The 24,264-nt window shown below is 43.5% G+C and overlaps 1 protein-coding gene across 1 annotated transcript in view; it reads right to left on the bottom strand.

Annotated features, from left to right (window-relative positions):
• Nucleotides 1–24,264, bottom strand: part of LOC124613030 (putative serine protease K12H4.7) — an 85,345-nt gene that overhangs the window by 51,080 nt on the left and 10,001 nt on the right. Inside the window, exons 3-5 of the mRNA XM_047141598.1 lie at nucleotides 18,798–18,979; nucleotides 6,570–6,805; nucleotides 1,696–1,831 (exon numbers count right to left, since the gene is read on the bottom strand). Of these exons, the coding sequence (XP_046997554.1) occupies nucleotides 1,696–1,831; nucleotides 6,570–6,805; nucleotides 18,798–18,979 (554 nt within the window). The remainder of the gene's footprint in view (nucleotides 1–1,695; nucleotides 1,832–6,569; nucleotides 6,806–18,797; nucleotides 18,980–24,264) is intronic.

Below are 24,264 nucleotides of genomic sequence, written 5' to 3'. Positions count from 1 at the left end.
AAATGGGGATTGAACCCCTTATTAATAACCCATTCCCAAGTAAGCACAGGTGTTCACATTATTTTGCGTATCCCGTGTACTTATTCGCTTGTTAAGTAACATTATGATGATTCCCGTCGTCTAAGTACTATTTGTGGACACTATTATTTTCTCACGTCGTATTATGTTCCTACCAGCCCAGTACATGGCGTTGCCCGCGTATGTATTTATTCCAATCTTCTACTAGTCCCCCTCCCTTCTCTCTGTCGATCTCCAGCACCCCGTCACTCTGTCCACCTCCTGCACTCCCTATTCCCAGTCCATTTCCTCCTGCCCTTCCCTCTATCCATCTGCTCCTCTTCCTCTATCCATCAGGTCCTCCTCCTGTGCACATCTGCTCCTTTACCCTAATCCCATCTTCTCCTCTTTCCTTTCTCTGTCCATTACCTCCTCCCTCTTTCTCTGTTCATCTCTTCCTCCCCTACGTCTCGGCCTGACTCTTCCTCCCTCTTTCTCTGTCCATCTCCTCCTCTTTCCTTTCTCTGTCCATCCCCTCTCCCCTCTGTCTGTCCATTTCGCCCTCCTCCATCTCTGTCCATCTCGTCGTTTTCCTTTCTCTCTCCAAGGCATCACACTCACGCCAATAGCAGGATGGTGGTTCCTACCCCTACAGTATTTGTTTCCAGATTGTAACTACTGTATGTCGCAAATTTGATTTATATCGTTCCATGGGTTTGAGAAGATCTTTTTATCTGTGGCTTTGCTCGTATTCGCACACGTCAAATACATTTCACACATATTTAACATGTTTCACGCTTATTCGTACAGGTATTTTACCTGTGTGTCTACCTAATTTTGCCCTGCAGTTCCATTTTCACTAAGCTTGATATTTATGATGTCGTATCCCCTGAACTATGTACTCTACAATGGTATAGTTTTGCAGCTACGTCCAGTGGTATATGTGCCTGGCTGTCTGCGAACTGAGTTGAAAAAATGGTTACTAGCAACGAAGTAATACATTTAAGTGTCTTGCATGATGCTGTAGGCTTTCACGCATTCCGTTTTTGTGACGTCGTAGCCCCTGAACAAAGTGTCGTATAATCATGTAATCTTTACGGTACATTCAATGGTATGTGTTAATACTATCTCAAAAATGCTGCGAACAGAGTTAGTTGCAAAGAAGTAATAAATTAAAACGTCTTACTTCATGTGACAGTTTTATTGGATGAACTTCGAAAATGTAGTAAGGGACAAATTTTATGCCTTTCAGCATTTTTCTGGGGTCGTCAGCGAGAAAATGTTTCATAAAGGTCTGAAATTATGTGTAAAGGTTGTTGCAAGTTTCTCAATGCTCTAATTCTTGAATACGAGATGACTGAAGTTTGATATTCTCGCATCGTGGGTTACACTCGTTTTACAGTCTCCCATGCCCCCCACCCCAAAAAAAAATCAAGCAGAAAAATGCGTCTCATATGAGATATTTGAAGTAGCGTCTGTTGTGTTACGATATATGTAATAACATCGAACAAAGAGAATTTTTCCCACGTATTGCAATACTTCCTGATATTGCAAGGTGTGAGAATATCCACGTTTGAAACTTCAATACTGACAACAGTGGCGAGACATGGTACCGTAAGTTTCCCTGGTGTTAGTCGCAAACAGCAAGCAATCAAATGCTACTACAAGCTGGAATGGGCAGTAAAGCGGCCAACTCACCCGAACAGCTCGTTGATGGTGGACACGCCGCCATCGCTCTGCAGCAGCTGCTCGAGCTCCTGTGTGGCTTCAGCCACTGCAGAGACGCACTCCGAGTCGAACGTCTGCATGCTCTCGGTCACGACCTCCAGGTACTCTGCAACACAAGTCGCGCCGCGTCAGTCGTTTGAATGTTTTCGTTCCATTGCTTTCCTTTCCGCACTGGCTTTTCACTCTAACAAGCAATAAATTCCAATTACTTTGTGGAAGAAACTAACGCTTCCTTTATTTTCATCATCGTTGCATATCACTCAGTGCTTGAAATATTACTCAGCAACATGAAACACGATTGTTCTCTTTGTGTGCTTTTTTTCAGAAAAGAGCAAAATTGGTGTTGGCAAAGAGAAACAGTTATGCCTGACATCGAGATTTTTGAAGTGATCTGTCCTTGTTATTCTGGAATTAAAAACAGATTTAATTCTTATAACACATATGTCTACTGTTTTTCTCAGACAATGATTCAAGAAGTAGTTGGTAAACTGAAATATGAAGAACGAACTAATTTGCCATTTTTAAATCACAATCAAGTTGCAAGTAGGCTGTTTAGGTTTTTATATTGGTAATGCCAAGTAGCGCCCTGTATGAAAATCACTGGCTGTGCTGTGTGCAGTCTGTGTCTGGTTTGCATTGTTGAAAAGTTCTCTATTGTAGTGGGCAGTTAGATGTGAACAGCGCGTAGCGTTGCGCAGTTGGAGGTGAGCCGCCAGCAGTGGTGGATGTGGGGAGAGAGATGGCGGAGTTTTGAGAGCGGATGATCTGGACGTGTGTGTTCTCTATCAAAATCTTTCATTTGCTAACTATGCCTATCAGTAGTTAGTGACTTCAGTAGTTAGAATCTTTTATTTAGCTGGCAGTATTGGCGCTCGCTGTATTGCAGTAGTTCGAGTAATGAAGATTTTTGTGAGGTAAGTGATTCATGAAAGGTATAGGTTATTGTTAGTCAGGGCCATTCTTTTGTAGGGATTATTAAAAGTCAGATTGCGTTGCGCTAAAAATATTGTGTGTCAGATCCAGCACAGTAATTCATTAATTTTTCTAAGGGGACGTTTCAAAGTATGCAGCACATCTAGCCTAACTAAGGTGTTTCATTAATTAATTCTAGGATGCAGATCTTCCAGTTCTATATTACTCTCAAAAACTTTCTGCTTCCTATGTATCATTGTCTGAATAGATATTTTATAGCTTGTAAAGTACTGTGAGGAATACTCAGCTATAAGTACTGAATCTTATCAAAATTTTAGAGATGATTCATTTGTCTTGAACGAACTGTTAATTTTTCAAATATTTTGCTAGTACTCTTTTCAGCATTTTTATCACATGCAGAAGGGTGAAAACTAAAATCTGCTGACAATGCAGGCAGAAATTCATTTGTCTTCATCAGAAACAACAGAGTACCCAAAATAGAATCCTGTGGTAAACCTTGTCCGATAATTTGAAATTCTGAATGCCTATTGCTATGTGAGCAACATGGAACTGATGCCCACAGAAGATAAAAACCATGAACCTGCTGTGTCTCTTATTCCACGATATTTTAATGAATGCATGAGGACATCATGATAGCTCGCAATACATTCCCAATGTTAATAATTACTGATTTATTCACTATAGTATGTCAAGTGTCATGATAAATATAATCTGTTCTGTTGACACTCCTCTTTGAAACCAAAATCTATAGATACTAAGTACGTTTTTGTGTATTTAATGTCTATAAAGTCTGTTGTATATTACCTTCTCAATTTGTTTTTTGAATATACTGCCAAGTATAAGACAGTATGGTAAGTCCTTAATAATGTTATGTTTCCTTTTTTAATGAAGTGGTTTGACAACGTTATCTTTAAGCCTGGCAACAGAGTGATGAATAAGTCTATTGAGCTTCTGCGCCAGTCCTTGCCGAACGAAATCGCCAAGAAACTTTGGCCACGAGCTGCAGAATCAAGGCTCTACGGCTGGCCAAAGGTTCACAAGCAGGATGTCCTACCGTAAGCAACGTAGGCACACCGAAGTACCGGCAGGCCAAACGTCCAACGGAAGTATTAAGCCCCTACATCTGGAAATGTCAGCACCATATAAGGTACTTTATGTATGTTATTCAACAGGTGTCAGAATTACGCCTCCGTGAACAGGGCCTTGTGGTGAGCTTTGGTGTGGTATCCCTCTTCACTAGAGTGCTGCTCATTAACTCCCTCCAGTTTACGAGAGAGAAATTCAACTCGGCAATGACAAATCTCTTCGAATTTGTGTTCACAGCAACATTCTTTCTCGTCAATGGCGACTATTATGAACAAACGGATGGCATCGGCATTGGGTGTCCTCTGTCACTAGTTTAGACAAACTAGTTTATGGAGGACTTCGAAGAGAAAGCTCTAGGAACAGCTGCACTGAAGCCTACGTTCTTTTCAAGATATGTTGATGACACTTTTATGGTATGACCACTTGGGAGTGAAAGGCTACAGGAGTGCTCCAGCATCTGAACTTCCTGCTACCCAGTATCAGAACATGGAGATCGAAGAGACTGGAGAACTCCCCTTTTTGGACATTTCAGTCACGCGCAGAACGAACGGCACATTAGGACACTGTGTGTACAGGAAGCCCATCTTAGGAAACGCATGCCCTATTAGGTATGGTGAAAGATGACTTGGGGCTCCGTAAACCAGGCGTTTACCATATTCCATCTAAATGTGGTAAGAGTTATATCGGGGAGACTGCACTGACAATTGAAGAAAGATGCAAGGAACACAGAAGACACACAAAATTTAAGCAACCAACAAAATCTGCAGTTGCAGAACACTGCATGGCTACAGGGGACTCCATATAGTATGATGAAACGGAAGTGCTAAGATAGACCTCGTCATTTTGGGATTGTTTTCTGAAGGAGGCTATTGAAATACGAGTGGCTGATGGGCTGATCAGCAGAGACACTGGGTTCACTCCTACCATAGCTGGAACGCAGCACTCAGCCACCTAAAATCTCACCATCGGCCGAGAGCGACTTCCGCGCCCGACACAGGCCACAGGAATACCGACGCACCAGGGTTCGCGCCCAGCTTCCTGCAGCCACGTCTCCCTCTCCCCACCCCCTCTCCTTCCACCACTCTTCCCGTCACGGCTTGCGACCAGTAGTGGAGGGAGGGACGAGGGGCAATAAGAGTATAAAAGAGGGCGAGATGTAGCAAAGGCGCTCATTCTACGGGTATCACCTGACGATGACGGCAAGGTAAGCTGTCGAAATATCGCGTTACGACAGCGACTGCACCCGACTGGACACCCGACAACAATACAAACAGTTTTGATCGTGTATAATACTTCACAGCCTGGAGCTCAGAACAAGAGGGTTCCACTGACGCCGCACCTAGATGTCGTGAGACTTCTCCTGAAATCCAGACATGTATGGTTTAACTGGAGCGTTTGATTCGCTCCGAAAGGATGATCCTGTTCAATGTCAGAGAGCAGGGAACCAATGCCGAACACTGAACGCCCGAGGCACTTGAGCCAAGGCTTTCTATTGTAAACAAATGGGATTGTTGTTGGGTTGCTGCCTTCTCGACAACTCTGGATGCAGATAACCACTTGAAAGGATTCTGACAATTTTCACAACAACATCCGACATGAAAGCCGCTAGGGAACCCGCAGTCCAGAATATGAGGTGCCACAACACCAAACAGTGTAAGAACAATGCGAGAGTTCTCATGCTGCTCTTCTGCCGCTGCCCAGGGACTTTTCGACTCGCAAGTCCGACAATTTTAGGACCAGCAGAAAAACTTGCCCAATTATTCACTCGTGTCTTTACCCAGTCAAACTGACCTTGAGCTTACATTTATGTAGTTGATCTATGAATATTAATAATAATAACAGCAGTAATAATAAATGTACATGTTCCCATGTATTTATCATTTCGCCACGTTTTTATTTGGTCACTTTCTTGCCTGACAGTCTTTTTGGTACAAGTTTTGCGTTCATTATAAGCTAACTTTCCGATGAGCTAGAGACTAGAAATTTTAAAGAAAGCTCAGAACTGGATGAAAATACATTATTAACTCTTTATCTTGTCTGGTGTATGGTGCCGGGTATTTTGCTTACTACAGTCATTTACGAATGAACGAGGCACTTGAAACTTTCAGCGTAGCTCAGAATCGTAGGACAATGCAATGTTAAGTCACTGTCTTGTCTGATGTGTGGCGAATTGTACTTTATCTACCACTATCATTTCCTCCTTTTGAAGTACCTTTCGTGAGTATTTTGCGGGAAGAATGATTGCTGGTAACCATTGGCGTTAGCTCAGCCTTCACGGTCTTTTCGCGACACAGACATAGAAGGAAGCAATAAGTTGGTTGAGCCATATAAAAAGAAAGTGAATTAAACCTGAAATTTAAATGTCTCTGTAATATTTGGAATCGATGAAAAACTTCACACACGAGACTAAAAAGCAGAAAATAATTATTTAAAGAAAAGTGATTTTTTTAATGTACCTGGTTTTTAAATCAGACTAAAACGTGTACAGTAATTTCTCCTAGCCACCTGCAGATTTCTAAACACATACCGATAGTCATGGAAAGTTAAGACAAAGGTCACAAATTCGAATCCTTGTCTACCACAAAGTTTTAATTTGCCAAGAAGTTTCGTATCAGCACACACTCAGCTGTGTAGCGCAAATTCATTCTGGAATACATGTGTTTTGTTATATTTGTCTTTCTTCTTGAGAAAAATGGTAGAAAAATTTTAAAACGGTTTATCACTGGACTTTTAGTGATTAATCCGGAAAACCTGGTTGTGGTCTGAAATACAAAATGAAGAATCATAACGACGCAGGCAGCTGTTGCTAGCGCCCAGAAGTCTACCTGGGAAGTTGGCCTGTGCGAGGACGGGTCCGCTGGAGGCGACGGCTCCGTCGATGATGTCCGGGTAGCGGAGGCGCGCCCAGGCGGCCAGGTTGCCGGCGTACGAGCCGCCGAACACCACCCACTTGGCGGCGCCCAGCTGAGGGTTCTCCTGGCGCTGCTGCCGGATGAAGGTGGCCAGGTCTTCCAGTGCCTGCGTCGAGTTCAGGTAGCGCAGGTTCGCCGCGCTCGTGTCGCTGCGGAAGCAGGGATAAACGAGTAGAATGATCTACTCTCGTTGCCGTATCTGGGAACGACACACAGCCAATGCTTTGGAAATAAATGTTTCTAGTGTTTCGATAAAATACAGGGTTATTCATTAGTACCTCTGGGATTTCAGAAGACACACAGAAAAAGGACACGTATCAGCAAAAAGAGCATTCATCATAGCCATTGTGACGTAGTCGCCTAGTGCACCAGTATGGGACAGTAGGGTTAGAATACACTACGTGATCAAAAGTATACGGACACCCCAAAAATCATACCTTTTTCATATTATGTGCATTGTGCTCCCAGGTATGGCATATCAGCGACCTCAGTAGTCATTACACATCGTGAGAGCAGAATGGGGCGCTCCGCAGAACTCCCAGACTGCTAACGTGGCCAGGTGATTGGGTGTCATTTGTGTCATACACGAGATTTCCACACTCCTAAACATCCCTAGGTCCACTGTTTTCGATGTGATAGTGAAGTGGAAATGTGAAGGGACACCTGCAGCACAAAAGCGTACAGGCCGACCTCGTCTGTTTAATTAGAGAGACTGCCGATAGTTGAAGAGGGTCATAACGTGTAATACGCAGGCGTCTATCCAGACCATCACACAGGAATTCCAAATTGCATCAGGATCCACTGCAAGTACTATGACAGTTAGGCGGGAGGTGAGAAAACTTTGATTTCGTCGTCGAGCGGCTGTTCATAAGCCACACATCACGTTGGTAAATGCCAAACGACTCTTCGCTTGCTGTATGAAGCGTAAACATTGAACGATTGAACAGTGGAAAAACATTGTGTGGAGTAACGAATCACAGTACACAATGTGGTGATCTGATAGCAGGGTGTGGGTATAGCAAATGCCCGGTGAACGTCATCTGCCAGCGTTTGTAGTGCCAAGAGTAAAATTCGGAGGCGGGTTTTTCATGGAAGGGACTTGCACCCATTTTTTTGCGTGGCACTATCATAGCACAGCCTACATTGATATTTTAAGCACCTTCTTGCTTCCCACTGTTGAACAATTCGGGGATGACGATTGCATCTTTCAACACGATCGAGCGCCTGTTCATAATGATCGGCCTGTGGCGGAGAGGTTACACGGCAATAGCATCCCTGTGATTGCGGCCTGCACAGAGTCCTGACCTGAATCCTACAGAACGCCTTTGGGATGTTTTGGAACGCCAAATTCGTGCCAGACCTCACCGACCGACATCGATACCTCTCCTCAGTGCAGAACTACCTGAAGAATGGGCTGACATTCCCCAAGAAACCTTCCAGCATATGATTGAACGTATGCCCGTGAGATGGAAGCTGTCATCAAGGCTAAGGGTGAGCCAACACCATATTGAATTCCAACATTACCGATGGAGGACGCTACTAACTTGTAAGATATTTTCAACCAGGTGTCAGGATACTTTTGATTACATAGTGTAAATTATTTGGTAGAAATGATAGGCAGCAATCTGAGGTCATGTGACTGTAGGAAGATACAGAATGACTTAGAAAAAATTTCTATTTGGTGTGATGAATGACAGCTACTTCTAAATGTGGAAAAATGTAAGTTAATGTGGATGAGTAAGAAGAACAAACCTGTAATGTTCGGCTACAGTATTACTATTGTCCTGCTTGAAACAGTAAAGTCGTTTAAATATCTGGGCGCAACGTTGCAAATCGATCTTAAATCGAACGAGTATGTGAGAACTTCGGTAGAATGTTTTCTGCGACCTTCCCCCTCCCGACACGTTTTGTGTACCCAGCATTCCAGTATTGTCATCTGCCGTCTGTGAGTGGTTACTGAACGTTGACTTCGAACGCTGGCGATGTTCATGTTGTGTTGGCTGAAGAGCCAACACCGTGTTACTAGAGGAGGCCGAAATGCACGCGTTTTAGCTCACGCAGGCTGGCGTGAGGAGGAAAGAACTATAGTGACGTGAGGTCTGGAACATGACAAGGAATCAGAATTCAGAAAAGGGACGTAATTAGTTTGATACTTAACTTCAGTCCATTAACGATGAACGTCGGTCTTGACGGTACATGATTCACAATATTATCTGTTCAGAATACATTCTGGAAGTAACTGAATATGGGGCCTTGCTAGGTCGTAGCAAATGACGTAGCTGAAGGCTATGCTAAACTGTTGTCTCGGCCAGTGAGAGCGTATGTAGACAGTGAACCATCGATAACAAAGTCGGCTGTACAACTGGGGCGAGTGCTAGGGAGTCTCTCTAGACTAGACCCTCCGTGTGGCGGCGCTCGGTCTGCAATCACTGATAGTGGCGACACGCGGGTCCGACGTATACTAACGGACCGCGGCCAATTTAAAGGCTACCACCTAACAAGTGTGGTGTCTGGCGGTGACACCACAGTTCACATTAATGTGACTGAACCGTGTAAATACCTTTTGTTTTGTTTGTACAAATATCTTCTCGAGCAAATAAATGTTGACGTTCTGAAATGTTTACATCAAACTTTTGTTATTCTTTCAGGTCACAGCAGTGTGCCGAATTTACCGTATGACTGTTATCAAAAATACACATTAATGAACTTTGCTTACCCTTTTTATGAATTCTGCTACTGTTGCTATTTCCGGATCTATGATACTATATTCGGATACTCTGTAACATGAACAACTCCTCGCAAGCGCATTCCCACAGCGCAGTAGTAGGTTGAGCGACGTGGTACTGTTTTGATCTTCTACCTTGGTGGACAGGAGCTAATTATCGAAAACTGCAGCTTTGTACATTTCTGCATGGTTACCAATCATATGTTACAACGCTGGAAACATTAAACTTGGCACAGTCAAGTCACAGCTGCACGTTCCCTATGCTACTCTTGCTGCATGAGACCACATCTCAACCAGGCCTAATGTGCAATCTTTCAGGCTCTAGCTAAAACGCTTGATAGATGGACATCTTAAAAGTAGATTTTTTTAAAACATGCATTTAAGGACGTTTTAAAACTACACTGTTTGTAAGTAGTTTGGTTTAGCTGGATCATAAGCTACATCTAAACAACAAGAAATAAATAAAATATTTTGAACTGATGTTTGAGAAATTATAATCGATTACACTGTGAATGATCATAATAAAATATTTGAGAAATCTACGTACTCTATAACTTCAATGATGGATATATTCTGCGAGTATAGAAGGCGTGTGTGAATGTTGGACTTAAGCCTGTTTAGGTAAGGGTTTTGCAGTTCAGCTGGAAGGATGGGGGTGAAATTACTTACGGCGTATAGATTTTATATTGTAAATCAATATAAAATGAAAGTTAAGTTTCAGTATGAACATAGCCAAAGACTGTGTCACCTACTAACGAAGGAATTTTTCCGGTTTTTGTGTTGTCTGAATTGCACATAGGTTAACTGTATGGTGTGTGAAAGGAAGATAATGGTTTTACGGTTTAACGCCCATCTACAGCGAGGTCAGTACAGATGGAGTTGAAGCACGAATTAAGAAGATCGACGGAAAACATAAATCAAGTTGTGTGAATTAGAACAGTCATCATCCCGAATGTACAATGGGAGTACAGTATCTTAACTGCATCTCTACCTCAGTCGGGAACTAATGTGTGCATTTAGGAATAAAATTACAGTTTCCAGTGTCACGTGGACTCACTCACTATTTGACGTTCGGTTCACGTTCGCTTAAAAATGTTATTTTGGCGACTGTGAGTACGAAAAAGAAGAGGAATGGTCATTGTTGACGGATATGGCAGGAAGAAGCAAAAAACTAATGTCGACATATTCCCTATTCCGAATGGTTTCCGAGATAGAACATAGTTAATGTACGTAGGTATTTATTTCCTGTGTTATTCAACACATAGTCAGGCTTGTCATATACGCATGTACAACAGTTGGCAAATATTACAACATGCGTTTTACAAACAACTGATTTAAAAATATGTATTTTAACACATTATTCACAAAGTATTATCGTACACGTCACGTTACAGTTGTTGTGCAGTTCATGTTAAATGTCCGAATATCCCGTAGTCAAGATCACTGCATTTGTACACTCTTTGGAGAACGTGTTGTGTTGCTTGCCTGAGCGCCTCTGTACGCTCCCTAATGACGGCAGCAGCGTCCACAATGCGACCATTCAGTTCATCGCATGTATTCAACTTTATTTTGTACTCCTCATTCTTCATCCAACCCCATAAACAAAAATATAATGGCGTAAGGTCTAGCGATCTTGCTGGCCAATTAATTGTACTAACATGACCAATCAGAGATTGAGGTAAGTGCGGTTGAGATGTTCCCTCACACGTCTGGTAAAATACGTAGCTGGTCCGTCATGCATCCACGTGGCAAAGGGAACGTCCTCAAGATGTTCAACAAACGAATTTTCCAAAAAATTAAGTAATTCAATTCTGTCATCCGATCTTCTAAACTGACTGGAGTTATCAACATGTTACCGATCATGCCACTCCAAACATTGACCGAAAAACGAAACTGGAAAATGGTTTTCACTGTACCGTGTGGGTTTTACTGCGACCGTCGATGTGTGCTGCTGATTCCATTCCGTGTAAACGTGGCTATGCGAGTTAATAGTATTAACGGAAGAAAATGACGATTGTCATTTAATCAGTGACAAAATTCCAGTTGTCGCCAATGTGAAGATGAGAACACGCTGTGTGTGAAACCGGTACCAGTTTTCGGCATGTAATGTTCGCCACACACGAGTTAACCGGACACTGATATGTGCAGAATGTCACCTTACGCTGACTAGCAGTACTACGATGCATAATTCAACAATGCTTTACTCTTATTGCATAGGTTGTTGAACTACATGTTCGATAGAAAAATGGTCACTTGAAAGAATACCTGTTTCACACAGTGTGCTGAAGAATTCGGTAAACACTGTGGTAAGCAGTTCGACGTGTCGGGAAGCGCCGACGGCATTCTTCGATAGCAGCAGGAGCAGTAGCATCACAAAAGCCGTAAACATGCAACGATCTGCATGTTTTTTATTAGTATAGCTGTATAGCGTTTTAGCCAGCGCGTGTCCAAACACTGCTAATTAATACTTGGTTCTGATAAACTCTCATGCCCTCGCACTAATTCGCTTACAACACACCGTGGACAACGGCGCGTTCATCGGGCTGCTTTAATGGCAGGAAGGCATCCAGAACAAAGGGGCTGAAAGCAACGAGGTAGCTTGGGCTAGAATAAAACGTCAAAGGAGTTGGGCGGATGACAGACGTAAATGTGCTCCTGTAGCCCAAAAACAGATTACATTAAATCTTACTCCACAAAGACACCTAATGGTGTGTGGCGGAGGGTACTTTTATACCACTGAGCCCTCCAATCCTGTTCCATTCGCGAATAGCGCGTGGGGAGAATGACTGTCGGTAAGCCTTTGTATTGGCTCCAAATTCTCGAATTTTCTCCTCGTGGTCATTAGACGAGACATGCGTGGGGGGGAAGTAATATGTCGTGCGACTCTTTTATGAAAGCACTCTCTCGAAATTTCAATAGTGAATCTCCTTGTGACGCACAACGCCTCTCTTGTAACGACTGGTAACGGTGTTTGTCGAGAATATCCGTCACTGTCTCGCGCCGTCTAAACGACCCCGTCACGAAACGCGCCGATCTTCCTTGGATCTCTCCAGCTTTTCTATCAGTCCTATCTGGCAGGGATTCCAGACAGATGTACAATACTCAAGAATCAGTCGAAGCCACTGTGATGAGTTACATTTCTTTAAGATTCTTCCTATGAATCTGAGTCTGGCATCCGTTTTCCCACTATTTGTTTTATGTGCTCATTGCACTTGAAGTCGGTCTGGACAGTTATTCCTAGGTATTTTACGGTAGATACTGTTTCCAGCGGTTTGTCATCAACAGTGTAGCAGCACAGTAGCGGATTTCTCTTCCTATGTATGCGCAAAATAATGCATTTATCTACGTTCAGGATCAACTGCCGGAGCCTGCATCATTCATCAATTATCTGGAGGTCATTCTGCAAATCGTTACTGTCTGCTAGCATTGCTGCTTCGTTACAGACAACCGCATCATCTGTGAACAGTCTTAAAGAGCATCCGATGCTTTCTACTAAATCATTTATATGTATTGTAAACAGTAACGGTCCTATCATACTTCCTTCGGATACTCCGGAAATTACCTATAAATCTGTCGATTTTGTTACGTTAAGAGCGACGTGTTGAGTTCTACCTGCAAGGAAGTCTTGAATCCAGTTGAAGATCTGCTCCGATACTCAATAAGCTTGTATTTTTTCACTAAATAGCGTTGCGAGGTGGTGTCAAATACCTTCCTGAAGTCAAGGTTCACGGGATCGACCTGACCGCCGTTGTCTACGGCGCTATGAAGCTCATGGAGGACCAGAGCGAGCTGAGTTTCGCATGTTCACTGTTTCCGGACCCATGTTCATTTTTATAGAGGAAATTTTCATTCTCCAAAAAGTCATTATTTTTGAGCATAGAACGTTTTTCATAATTCTGTAACAGATTGATGTCAACGATATATGGCCGGTCGCTGCGGCCGAGCGGTTCTAGGCGCTTCAGTCCGGAACCGCGCTGCTGCTACGGTCGCAGGTTCGAATCCTGCCTCTGGCATGGATGTAAGGGATGCCTTAGGTTAGTTAGGTTTAAGTAGTTCCAAGTCTAGGGGACTGATGACCTCAGATGTTAATACCCATAGTGCTTAGAGCCATTTGAACCATTTTTTCAACGATATATGTCTATAATTTTGTGCATCTGTCATATAGCCCTTCTTAAAAACGGAAATGATCTGCGCTTTCTTCCAGTCGCTAGGTACCCTTCATTCCTCAAGCGATCTGCGATAAATAATGCCAGGAGGGGAACAAGCTCTTTTGCATAATTTTTGTAGAATATTACAGGTATCTCAACTGGTCCTGACGCCCTTCCACTACTGAGCGATTGTAGTTTTTTTTTCTATTCCACGATCGCTTATCTCAATATGTACTATTTCGACGTTCGTACGACGAATGAAAGGCGGGGACCGTGTTACGATCTTCCCCCGTGAAATAATTTCGGAAGACCAAATTCAGTATTTGGGCCTTCTCTCTGTTATCTTCCGTTTCGATGCCAGTATGGTCACTGAGTGAATGAATAGTTGATTTTAACTCACTTGGTCATTTTACATACGTTCAAAACCTCTTGGCGATTTTACTCACAAGAGGAGGCCACGATGCTGGTATCACGGATTTACTTCAAACTTTGTACACCGTTAATGGACCATTAAAACAACTTCGTGTGAAAGTAGCGAGGTGCACTACTTGGGCAATTCCTAAAAAACCGCAAGAGAAGTTTTACGTGTCTGTTACGTAACGGATGTGCGTAGATGCTCGCTGTCACAGTTCATGGTGGTCAAATGTGCCGGCGCGGTAGCTCAGCGTGTTCGGTCAGAAGGTTAGCTGTTCTCTGATGTAATAAAAAAAAAAAAAAACAGAGAGTGGGGCAACGACGAAACTGAACGGATGTGTTGGAACGTCCGCCCCGAACAAATGCAACGAACAAAATGAGATCAACAACAACAAAAACAAAGTGGTTAGCGTTCGAGCGTCGTAAGACGAACGTGTATGAGGCGACAGTTCGATTCGCTCTCATACTTAAGTTTTAATCTGTATTTTTTCATCATTTGTCATATTGTTTAATATATATGGCATTTGAGAGGTTACATGATTTAAAAAACCACGTGTATTTGCATGAAGTTTTAGTGAATTTCATGTTATTTGACTACTTACTATTTTTAATCTAATTTAATTATTGGAACAAACAAATTAATAACCATCGACAAGTAAGTGAGGAAATACATTGAGTTTTCCTGAAAATGTATGCCGATCGTGATTTGCGAAATCACTTATACGTTCAATCTGGTAAGGTATCCGGAACTACTTTGCACTTCGACGCTTCGAGTTGCAGACACAGAGGCAGGCCTCATTTGGCCGTTAACCTGCGTACCGGTGGGACTTTGCTAATGCAGCAAGAATGAATAGTGTAGTGGAAATTTTTTTTGAATATCACAGAATTTGCTCTTGTACTACAAAAATGAAGTTTCAAGAGGGAGTCAAACCGTCGCCTCAGCCACGTTCGTCTTAGAAAGCTGGAATGTTAACCACTTGACCACCATAAACTCTAACGTCCAACATCTACGCACAAGATGCATGAGTTCGAAAGTTAACCACCTGACCACCATAAACTCTAACGTCCAACACCTACGCACAAGATGCGTGAGTTACATAGGTATGTAAAACTTCTCTTGCGATTTTATCGGAATTGCCCGAATAGTGCACCTTATTATTTGCACATTATGTTGTTTTAATGGCCTACTGAAGGTGTACAAAGTTTGAAGTAGATCAGTGATCCCAACGCCATGGCCTCCGTTTGTCAGATCTGTTGGCAAAGTTTTACTTTCAAAGTCACTGAACGCTTCTCTCATTGCTCTTCTTACTCTCATTTTCGCTTCGATCAGCCATTGTTTGTCAGTTAGGTTTTTATTTTTCTTAAATCTGAAATAAAGGTCTCTTTGTTTATGTAGCAGTTTTTTAACACGGCTATTAAACCATGGTGGGTCTTCCCTGTCCCTTAAGACCGCGCCCGGAACGTATTCGTCTAGGGTATACTGCACGATGCCTTTGAATTTTTTCCATTTGTTCTCCACATCTTCGTCCTCATCATCGAATATTTGATTCTGACTGCTCAGATACTCTGAAATTTTTATCCTGTCACTCTTGCTAAGCAAAAAATCTGCCTACCTACGTTAACATTCTTTGTAAGACCCTCAAAGTAATTTTCGGACAAGACGTCCAAAACAATGGCAAGCGAATCCCAGTCAATGCCACCCCATATTACAACGGCATGAACAGGAAAATTATTAAACATATTCTATCATTTCTGTCTGAAGAGATCTCCTACTAGGGCTCCTGACCCAGGCGGTCTATAAAAGCATTAACATTTTTGACCGTGCTCTACTATCTCGGAAACCATTCGGAATAGGGTACATTTAGTGCGAAGATTTTGCTTCAAATGAGCGTTTCTGTCATATCAATGAATAGTGACCATTTCTCCTGCGACACCCTGAAATTTCACACCTTACACACACACACACACTCCGTCTCCGGAGCTGAGGGGGGCGGGGGGGGGGGCGGGGGGGGGGGGGGGGGTGGAGGCAGCGTGAGTGCACAGGAGTGCTAAAGAAGGGCCAACAACATACTGACACAGATTTCGTCCCGTTACAGGGGTATTCATATCATAAGGGGCCAAGTTCATCTACATCTACATCTACATTTATACTCCGCAAGCCACCCAACGGTGTGTGGCGGAGGGCACTTTACGTGCCACTGTCATTACCTCCCTTTCCTGTTCCACTCGCGTACGGTTCGCGGGAAGAACGACTGTCTGAAAGCCTCCGTGCGCGCTCGAATCTCTCTAATTTTACATTCGTGATCTCCTCGGGAGGTATAAGTAGGGGGAAGCAATATATTCGATACCTCTTCCGGAAACGCACCCTCTCCAAACCTGGCGAGCAAGCTACACCGCGATGCAGAGCGCCTCTCTTGCAGAGTCTGCCACTTGAGTTTGTTAAACATCTCCGTAACGCTATCACGGTTACCAAATAACCCTGTGACGAAACGCGCCGCTCTTCTTTGGATCTTCTCTATCTCCTGCGTCAATCCGATCTGGTACGGATCCCACACTGATGAGCAATACTCAAGTATAGGTCGAACGAGTGTTTTGTAAGCCACCTCCTTTGTTGATGGACTACATTTTCTAAGGACTCTCCCAATGAATCTCAACCTGGTACCCGCCTTACCAACAATTAATTTTATATGATCATTCCACTTCAAATCGTTCCGCACGCATACTCCCAGATATTTTACACAGAAGTAACTGCTACCAGTGTTTGTTCCGCTATCATATAATCATACAATAAAGGGTCCTTCTTTCTATGTATTCGCAATACATTACATTTGTCTATGTTAAGGGTCAGTTGCCACTCCCTGCACCAAGTGCCTATCCGCTGCAGATCTTCCTGCATTTCGCTACAATTTTCTAATGCTGCAACTTCTCTGTATACTACAGCATCATCCGCGAAAAGCCGCATGGTAGTTCCGACACTATCTACTAGGCCATTTCCCGTTTCAGAGCGTCGCTGCTTCGTATATGCAAAAAAGGCGAGACTCCGATGCGGGTATATAAGCAGCAACATTAAGGAAATGTATTAGTGTGGCATTTTCGTCTTTCCGAATTGCGTACTGTAGACGCGGAATCGGTCGGAATCGTGAACTATGGCGACGTTATTGCCGAAGGCGTCCTTACAGGACCAACATGCTGTTTTTCATTTCTTGGCCGCCGAAAGACAAACACCGCAGACGTCCATCGGAGAATGGAGATTGTGTATGTGGCCGTATGTCTGTCGGAAACCACCAATGTGGAACGATGCGCGACAAGGTGTGTTGGCCGCGGGTGGAAGCGGCGTGGTCTAGGGCCACCTTGCCACGGTTGACGCGGTCCCCCCCCCCCCCCCCCCCCCCGGCGAAAGAAAGTACGACTCCTCCCTCAAGCACGGGTGTGTGTTTTGTCTTTAGCGTAAGTTAGTTTAAGCTAGGTTAAGTAGTGTGAAAGCCTAGGGACCGATTACCTCAGCAATTTGGTCCCACAGGAACTTAACACTGATTAAAGTTAAAGGGCTGTTGCTGCTTCGTCATAACGCAAGTCCCAATATCGCAAATTTGTAGCGCAGAAGTTACGCCAACTCAAGAGCGAGACATCCGATCACCTGTCCTTTACATTTTGAAGCGATGTAGATGTCGCTGAGACGGTAATTTAATATGGGGCGGCAAATGCCGAGAAATACTCCAAAAGTGGATCATGAATTTTGAACATGTGACGTCACCAGATGACATACCTCGGTGCACGTGCAGCAACTGGGCTAGTCGATTCTACCCTTTCAGGTAAAGGGAAGTGCTACACATGGCTCTGCTATGCTACTCAGTTTTCGAACACCTTTTGTAAATGTGATCTGTTGTAAATGGAGAAGTTACAAAATTATTGTCCTCACTGTAACCAAGCAAAATCTGCTTCAATTTTGTGTTTCTCCCCCTTTGTCTCTTCTTTTTTTGGTTTCATCCTTTATTTAGTGTAGAACACGTAAGTGATTTACTGTTAGAGATGCACTTCGGAAGCTTATACTTATTTACTTGTGGTGCAATGTGGTAGGTGTTTCTTGTACTGTACTTTACAGTTAAGGAGTGGAGACCGCGAGACCGGTAAACAAAGTAATATATCTTACATCGGTGTAAACATACAATTGTCTAACACAACGCAAGGAAATAATGAATGCTTGCCAGACGCAAAACTCGAACCCTAAATCCCAAGCGCTAAATTTGCGCTTGTAGGACTGGAGCCACACTGGCAAGAATACTTGACTTTCGGTAGGATGCTCAGGTGCGACAGACCGACAGGTTCCACCGTTGCACGTACGGCGAGATACGTCATCTGATTCAACATCTTTCGTCCGCTTTTAGGTTATTTCCCGACATTTGCCGTCCCGTGAGTATTATATTAAATTACATGTCCCGGCGTCATCTACGTCGCTTTCGGGATTTTCAAACTTTTTGAAGAATCACCCTGTAGTCCTGATCTCTACCCAGGCGATTTTCACGCCTTCGGTCCCTTAAAAAAGGATTCTAAGGGTTGACCATTCGTTTCGGACGACGATGTGTACCAGGAAGATACTTACTTCTTCATCCAAGGGGAGACGATGTTCTACTACACGGGTAACTTCAACCTGGTCCGTCGGTGGGATGTTTGCCTAAGTGCTCACGGCCATTTTGCCTGGTGAGAATACCGATTCTGAACTATACAGCTTTCGAATGGAAACTTTTTGGTAGCCCTTTATATTCTGTGCAGCACTTCTAGTTCTGGCGACTAGGCTAGATGTTATTCTGACTTCAAGTTGCGAACTGCTGCACAATTGGAATGTAGTGTACTCACGGCGTGGGCCTGCTGGAGCCGTAGAAGCGGTGTTCCAGTTCGTACATGTAGGCACCGTGCTGCACAGCCAGGTCGAACATGTAGCCTCCAGCCAGCCACGTGTCGCTGGCTTCAGACTCCCCGCTAATGAAGAGGAAGACGGGGCCTCCTGATCTGTAGTATTCGCCGCTGCGGTAGTAGAGCTGCGGAAAGCCCCACAAGTGATGACACGGCAGAAAGACTTTTCAGTGCGGAAACACGCTTCGTTGTTTGTTTTATAGCTTAATAACAACAAAACTTATATGATTGGGAGGCAGGTGGAGGAGACATCGTTGTAATGAGGTGACAGCAATGCTCACCGTTACAATACTAGGCGAGAAAACTAATTTCATTACTCATTGTTAACTAATAATGAGCTAAAAAGTCTTTAGTCAATTCCCAGTACCACAAAACATAGCACTGGTAGCAAAGAAAATTCTTAATCTAATCTAAGACTATATATTCCGAACAAACCTTATATTCTACCGATGAATGTTTATGTAAACGCAAGCAGCATGTGTGCCATGGTACACTTTGTCGTTAAGCTTGTGTTTCACTTCTAACATGTGATGTAAAAAAAGACCAATTTCAATAAATTTTTTAATTATGTCACTGTGCTATTTAGTATCATGAAAACGGCCGTCTTGCAACCTAACTCCCTCCCGCAACCCCCACCCCCCACCCCCCGACGACACTCAAACATACAAAATCATGTATGTATAATGTGTAAATCAAGTCCTTTCACATCAGTTCGATTGATATTGAAATTTTGAAGATACGCTTCCCGCGAGAAGTAGGAACGCCAAGGAAACCGGTGGCGTTCCTACCTTTCGCGAGAAGCACATCTTCAAAAATAGGAAGCATTTTGGAGGGATTTGATATTAAAAGTGTATTCTCTCCGCCAGCTAAGACTAGAGCGCTTCTGGCTCAGTGAAGGCTGATTTGGGCTGGAGGAAGCCCAGTGTCTAGAAAATTCCCTGCCATTGCGGGGAAGCCTAAATTGGATAAACGATTCGTACGGTGCATGATCGATGCTTGGATCATCATTTCCACACGGGTTTATTTCAGAAAAATCTACGGTAGCGGAATATTGTCTTACTGAAGGACATGAAATGTTGTACTATGAGACACAAGTGCTTGCTCAGCGCTGCTTTATTGGGACTGTCTAGCGAAAGAAGCTATTGAAATCTGACAATATTATAAGCAGAGATAAGGGGTATCCGTTAAGTAAGAGCTGGAGCCCTGTTTTGTTTGACATTAAAAAATAACCGTGCCTGTTTCGGTCATCAAAATGTGTCAAAATGGTTCAAATGGCTCTGAGCACTATGAGACTTAACTGCTGTGGTCATCAGTCCACTAGAACTTAGAACTACTTGAACCTAACTAACCTAAGGACATCACACACATCCATGCCCGAGGCAGGATTCGAACCTGCGACCGTAGCGGTCACGCGGTTCCAGACTGTAGCGCCTAGAACCGCACGGCCACTCCGGCCGGCTCAAAATGTGTCAACACTGTTTCATACCTATTTCTCGTTTCGCGAGTTTTCAGCACCGGTGCGCTGTCATGCTTTACGCTAGAGGCCAGTTATGCTTGCACACGCACGATGGAGCTACAGGTGGCGTATAAAGGAGCCACCGCTGCGGCCTGATTTCAGTTCTGGTGAATTAGTGCGAAGGCTAACTCACCTGATGATGGCGGCCAAGTGGGTCGCCGAACTATTGCGTCAAGGTGACGTTATGTTCCGGCTGGAGACGCGACATGAATGTCACACTGTCCTGTCCTTTGGAGCCCCCTCTGGGTGCTCATTATGATGAACACTGTGGAGCACTGACGACCGTGACATTGATCTGTGCCGTACACTACATTGGGCATGGGCCATAGAGAGTCTGTCAGTGCGTCGATTATGTAAGCTGTTGCAACTCGGCGCCACGCGTCGCACTCAAGCTTTGGCCAGGTTTCAGGGTCACACTGATAACGAGCCTTGCGGCTCCTTCCTACTTATATCTCGAGGAAAGGTCACGAACGTAGAACTAGATAGAATCGAGCATACACAGAGGCTCAGCAACAATCGTTCTCGCCACCAGCCTTTCACCACTGGAAAGGAAACGGGTGAAGTGAGAGTGGTACACAAAGTATCATCCACACCCCACCGTAAAGTAGCTTGCGGAGGATATATGTAGTAGATGTAAGAAGGTACATTGACACTAGGACGCCAGCCAAGCAGTTTAAGACAGTCAAAAACAGTTACTAAATTTATAAAAAGCTGATGAAAAATATGCGTTTCGGCGTTACAGCATAAATACTAAATGCAACGATTTACTAAAGTATAATAGTATCACAGTCAAGTGATATCGTGCCATTTAAGTGGAAAACTAGGATCGAGATACTTGCTCATACGTTTTATAGAGCGAGGTCGTAACACGAAGAAGAAAATTGTAGTTCAAGTCGGGTCATCCTGCTTTAGATTTTTCTACATCTACATCTACATGGATACTCTACAAATCACATTTAAGTGCCTGGCAGAGGGTTCATCGAACCATCTTAACAATTCTCTATTATTCCAATCTCGTTTAGCGCGCGGAAAGAATGAACACCTATACCTTTCCGTACGAGCTCTGATTTCCCTTATTTTATCGTGGTGATCGTTCTTCCGTATGTATGTCGGTGTCAACAAAATATTTTCGCATTCGCAGGAGAAAGTTGGTGATTAGAATTTCGTGAGAAGATTCCGTCGCAACGGAAAACGCCTTTCTTTTAACGATTTCCAGCCCAAATCCTGTATCATTTCTGTGACACTCTCTCCCATATTTCGCGATAAAACAAAACGTGCTGCCTTTCTTTGAACTTTTTCGATGTACTCCGTCACTCCTATCTGGTAAGGATCCCACACCGCGCAGCAGTATTCTAAAAGAGGACGGACAAGCTTAGTGTAGGCAGTCTCCATAGTAGGTCTGTTACCTTTTCTAAGTGTCCTGCAAATTAAACGCAGTCTTTGGTTAGCCTTTCCCACAACATTTTCTATGTGTTCCTTGAAATTTGCCGGCCGTTGTGGCCGAGCGGTTCTAGGCGCTTCAGTCTGGAAGCGCGCGACCGCTACGGTCGCAGGTTCGAATCCTGCCTCGGACGTGGATGTGTGTGATGTCCTTAGGTTAGTTAGGTTTAAGTAGTTCTAAGGGACTGATGACATCAGATGTTAAGTCCCATAGTGCTCAGAGCCATTTGAACCATTTGAACCTTACAGTTTAAGCTGTTCGTATTGTAATACCTAGGTATTTAGTTGAATTTACGGCTTTTAGATTAGACTGATTTTCTTCATAGTCCTTAAGCATCAGTCCTTTCGAAACAGAGAGAGTTCGCGTTCTCATTTCAACCAACGTATGAAACAACTCTTGACATCACTATCGATGAACTGTTAGTTTTATCCTTCGACCTAGGTGATGCACCGGTTATATTTAAAGGACCTCCCCATAGACATTGAAAGGACTATCTGAAACTATTGGTTTGGTGCATAACTTCGTGGCGTTTATCCATAGGTTTAATAAACAGGACAGATAGACGTACCAAGGCTTTAGTTATCAATAAAACATTCTCCTTCACTATTTAAAACAGTTGGAAACGCTGGGGTAACTTTTCGATTCCGCGACTGAGGAAATCACGGGGTTTTCAGGTGAAGAACTCGTTCAGCCATGTTGGATCGCATTTTCATCCAGAAAGGAAGTTCCTTGAAGGCTGTTCGATATAGAGTCGAAAAGATGAAAATCTGAGGGCGCAAGATCAGGTGAATAAGGTGGGTACTGAATGACTTCCCAACCCAACACTTGTCAAGTTGAATGAGGGCGGTCATTATCTTGAAATAGCGTCATTTCACGCAGTCTTCCTGGTCGTTTTCTTGGACTGCGTTTGCAAGACGTTTCAGTTGTTGAAAATAAATGTCAACAGTGACGATTAAATCCTGGGGAAGCAATTCGTAATATACACCACACCGTCGCTGTTCCTCCAGATGAGTAACATTACCTTTTGCGGATGGGTGCAGGTCTTTGTACGGGGAATTGCTCCTTTGTTTTGGCTCTTTTCCTCTCGCTTCCATAAAGGCACCATTTCTCGTCACCACTAACGATACAGGATAGGAATGGTCGATGTCTTTCCCTAGCCAATTGATGACGAGAAAACGGAGATGGCATATGACCGCGCAGTGATTTCGGTGATTTTGGCTTAGAGCATCCGATGCCCGTACAGCCGAATTTTGAACCTTCTCCATTACATGCAAAAAAGTCACACGATAGTGGAACTATCACAGTTCATCATATTTGCCAGTTCTCGAGTACACTGACGTGTATCATTTTGGATTAACGCTTTTAAACGATTTTCATCAAACACAGAAGATCCTCCTGAACTTGGAGAGTTACTAATGTTAGAGCGATCCTCCTTAAAACGAGAGAACCGTTTCTAAGCCATGCTCTGTCCAGTGGCATTACTCCCATACACGGCGCAAATGATTCTGGTTGCCTCCGCTGCTGTCACCTCTTTACTGACCTCAAACAAAAGAATGTGTTGGAAATGTTCCGATTTCTCGACTTGGCACGCCAATTGCTAGCGTCCACATGAAAACATGTAAACTCAAAATTCAACAATGAACTAGGAATAAAGAAAGACAGTCGATAAATAAACCCGTAGCAACCGAAATACAAAAACGCTACGAACTTGTGAATTGCAGAAATTGTAAAAGTCGTTAGTAGGAATCTTCTGTTTTATTTTATGTCTCATTTCAGTCCATGTGATCATCTTCATATATATCTGTCTCCCTAAACTAGCATAACATAACGAATTTATCGCCAAAATAAGTTTTCCTTGGTTAGCGTATCGAATGTAAACCTCGGCTTTACGGGTGACGGTGAAACATGGTTGCGAAATTTAATGTTGTAACTGTGGGTAGTTATGGGAATGATAGAAATGGGGTGTATGACACCTGGTGCTGTCTGTTTATATTCTCGAATAACTCCGCGGGATTTCTGTCTTTAATGTCCCTATGCGCTGGATGGTTCGCCTTCAGCAATGTCACTGACACTTATTCCAAGACACTCTGTGGAGACATGTTTTACGAATACACTTATCTTTCCTAGAATTCGCTTAAAACCTTTCGCTTTAGATCGCCTTCCGAACTGTTGTTACGTCCCATTCTACACAGTCTGAATGACATCAACGATACTGTAACTGTGTGATGGGCGACTGAAATTTACCACTAATCTCGCAGTCGGATATTGTGGGATTTGTTATGGGCATTATCTTGCATTTTTTAGCATTCAAAGACAGCTGTCACTCTATGATGTAACTGAGTGTATATTGCCTTACAATAATCCACCGACGTCACTTTGCGCAGAAAACAGCATCATCGCGAATCTGAGTTCCTTCCATATTTATTGGACATATTCTGTCCCGTATAATGCAC

The sequence above is a fragment of the Schistocerca americana genome, chromosome 4 (assembly GCF_021461395.2).
Source record: "Schistocerca americana isolate TAMUIC-IGC-003095 chromosome 4, iqSchAmer2.1, whole genome shotgun sequence".
Classification (NCBI taxonomy): Eukaryota; Metazoa; Arthropoda; class Insecta; order Orthoptera; family Acrididae; genus Schistocerca; species Schistocerca americana.
This window is presented reverse-complemented; position numbering and strand designations above follow the sequence as displayed.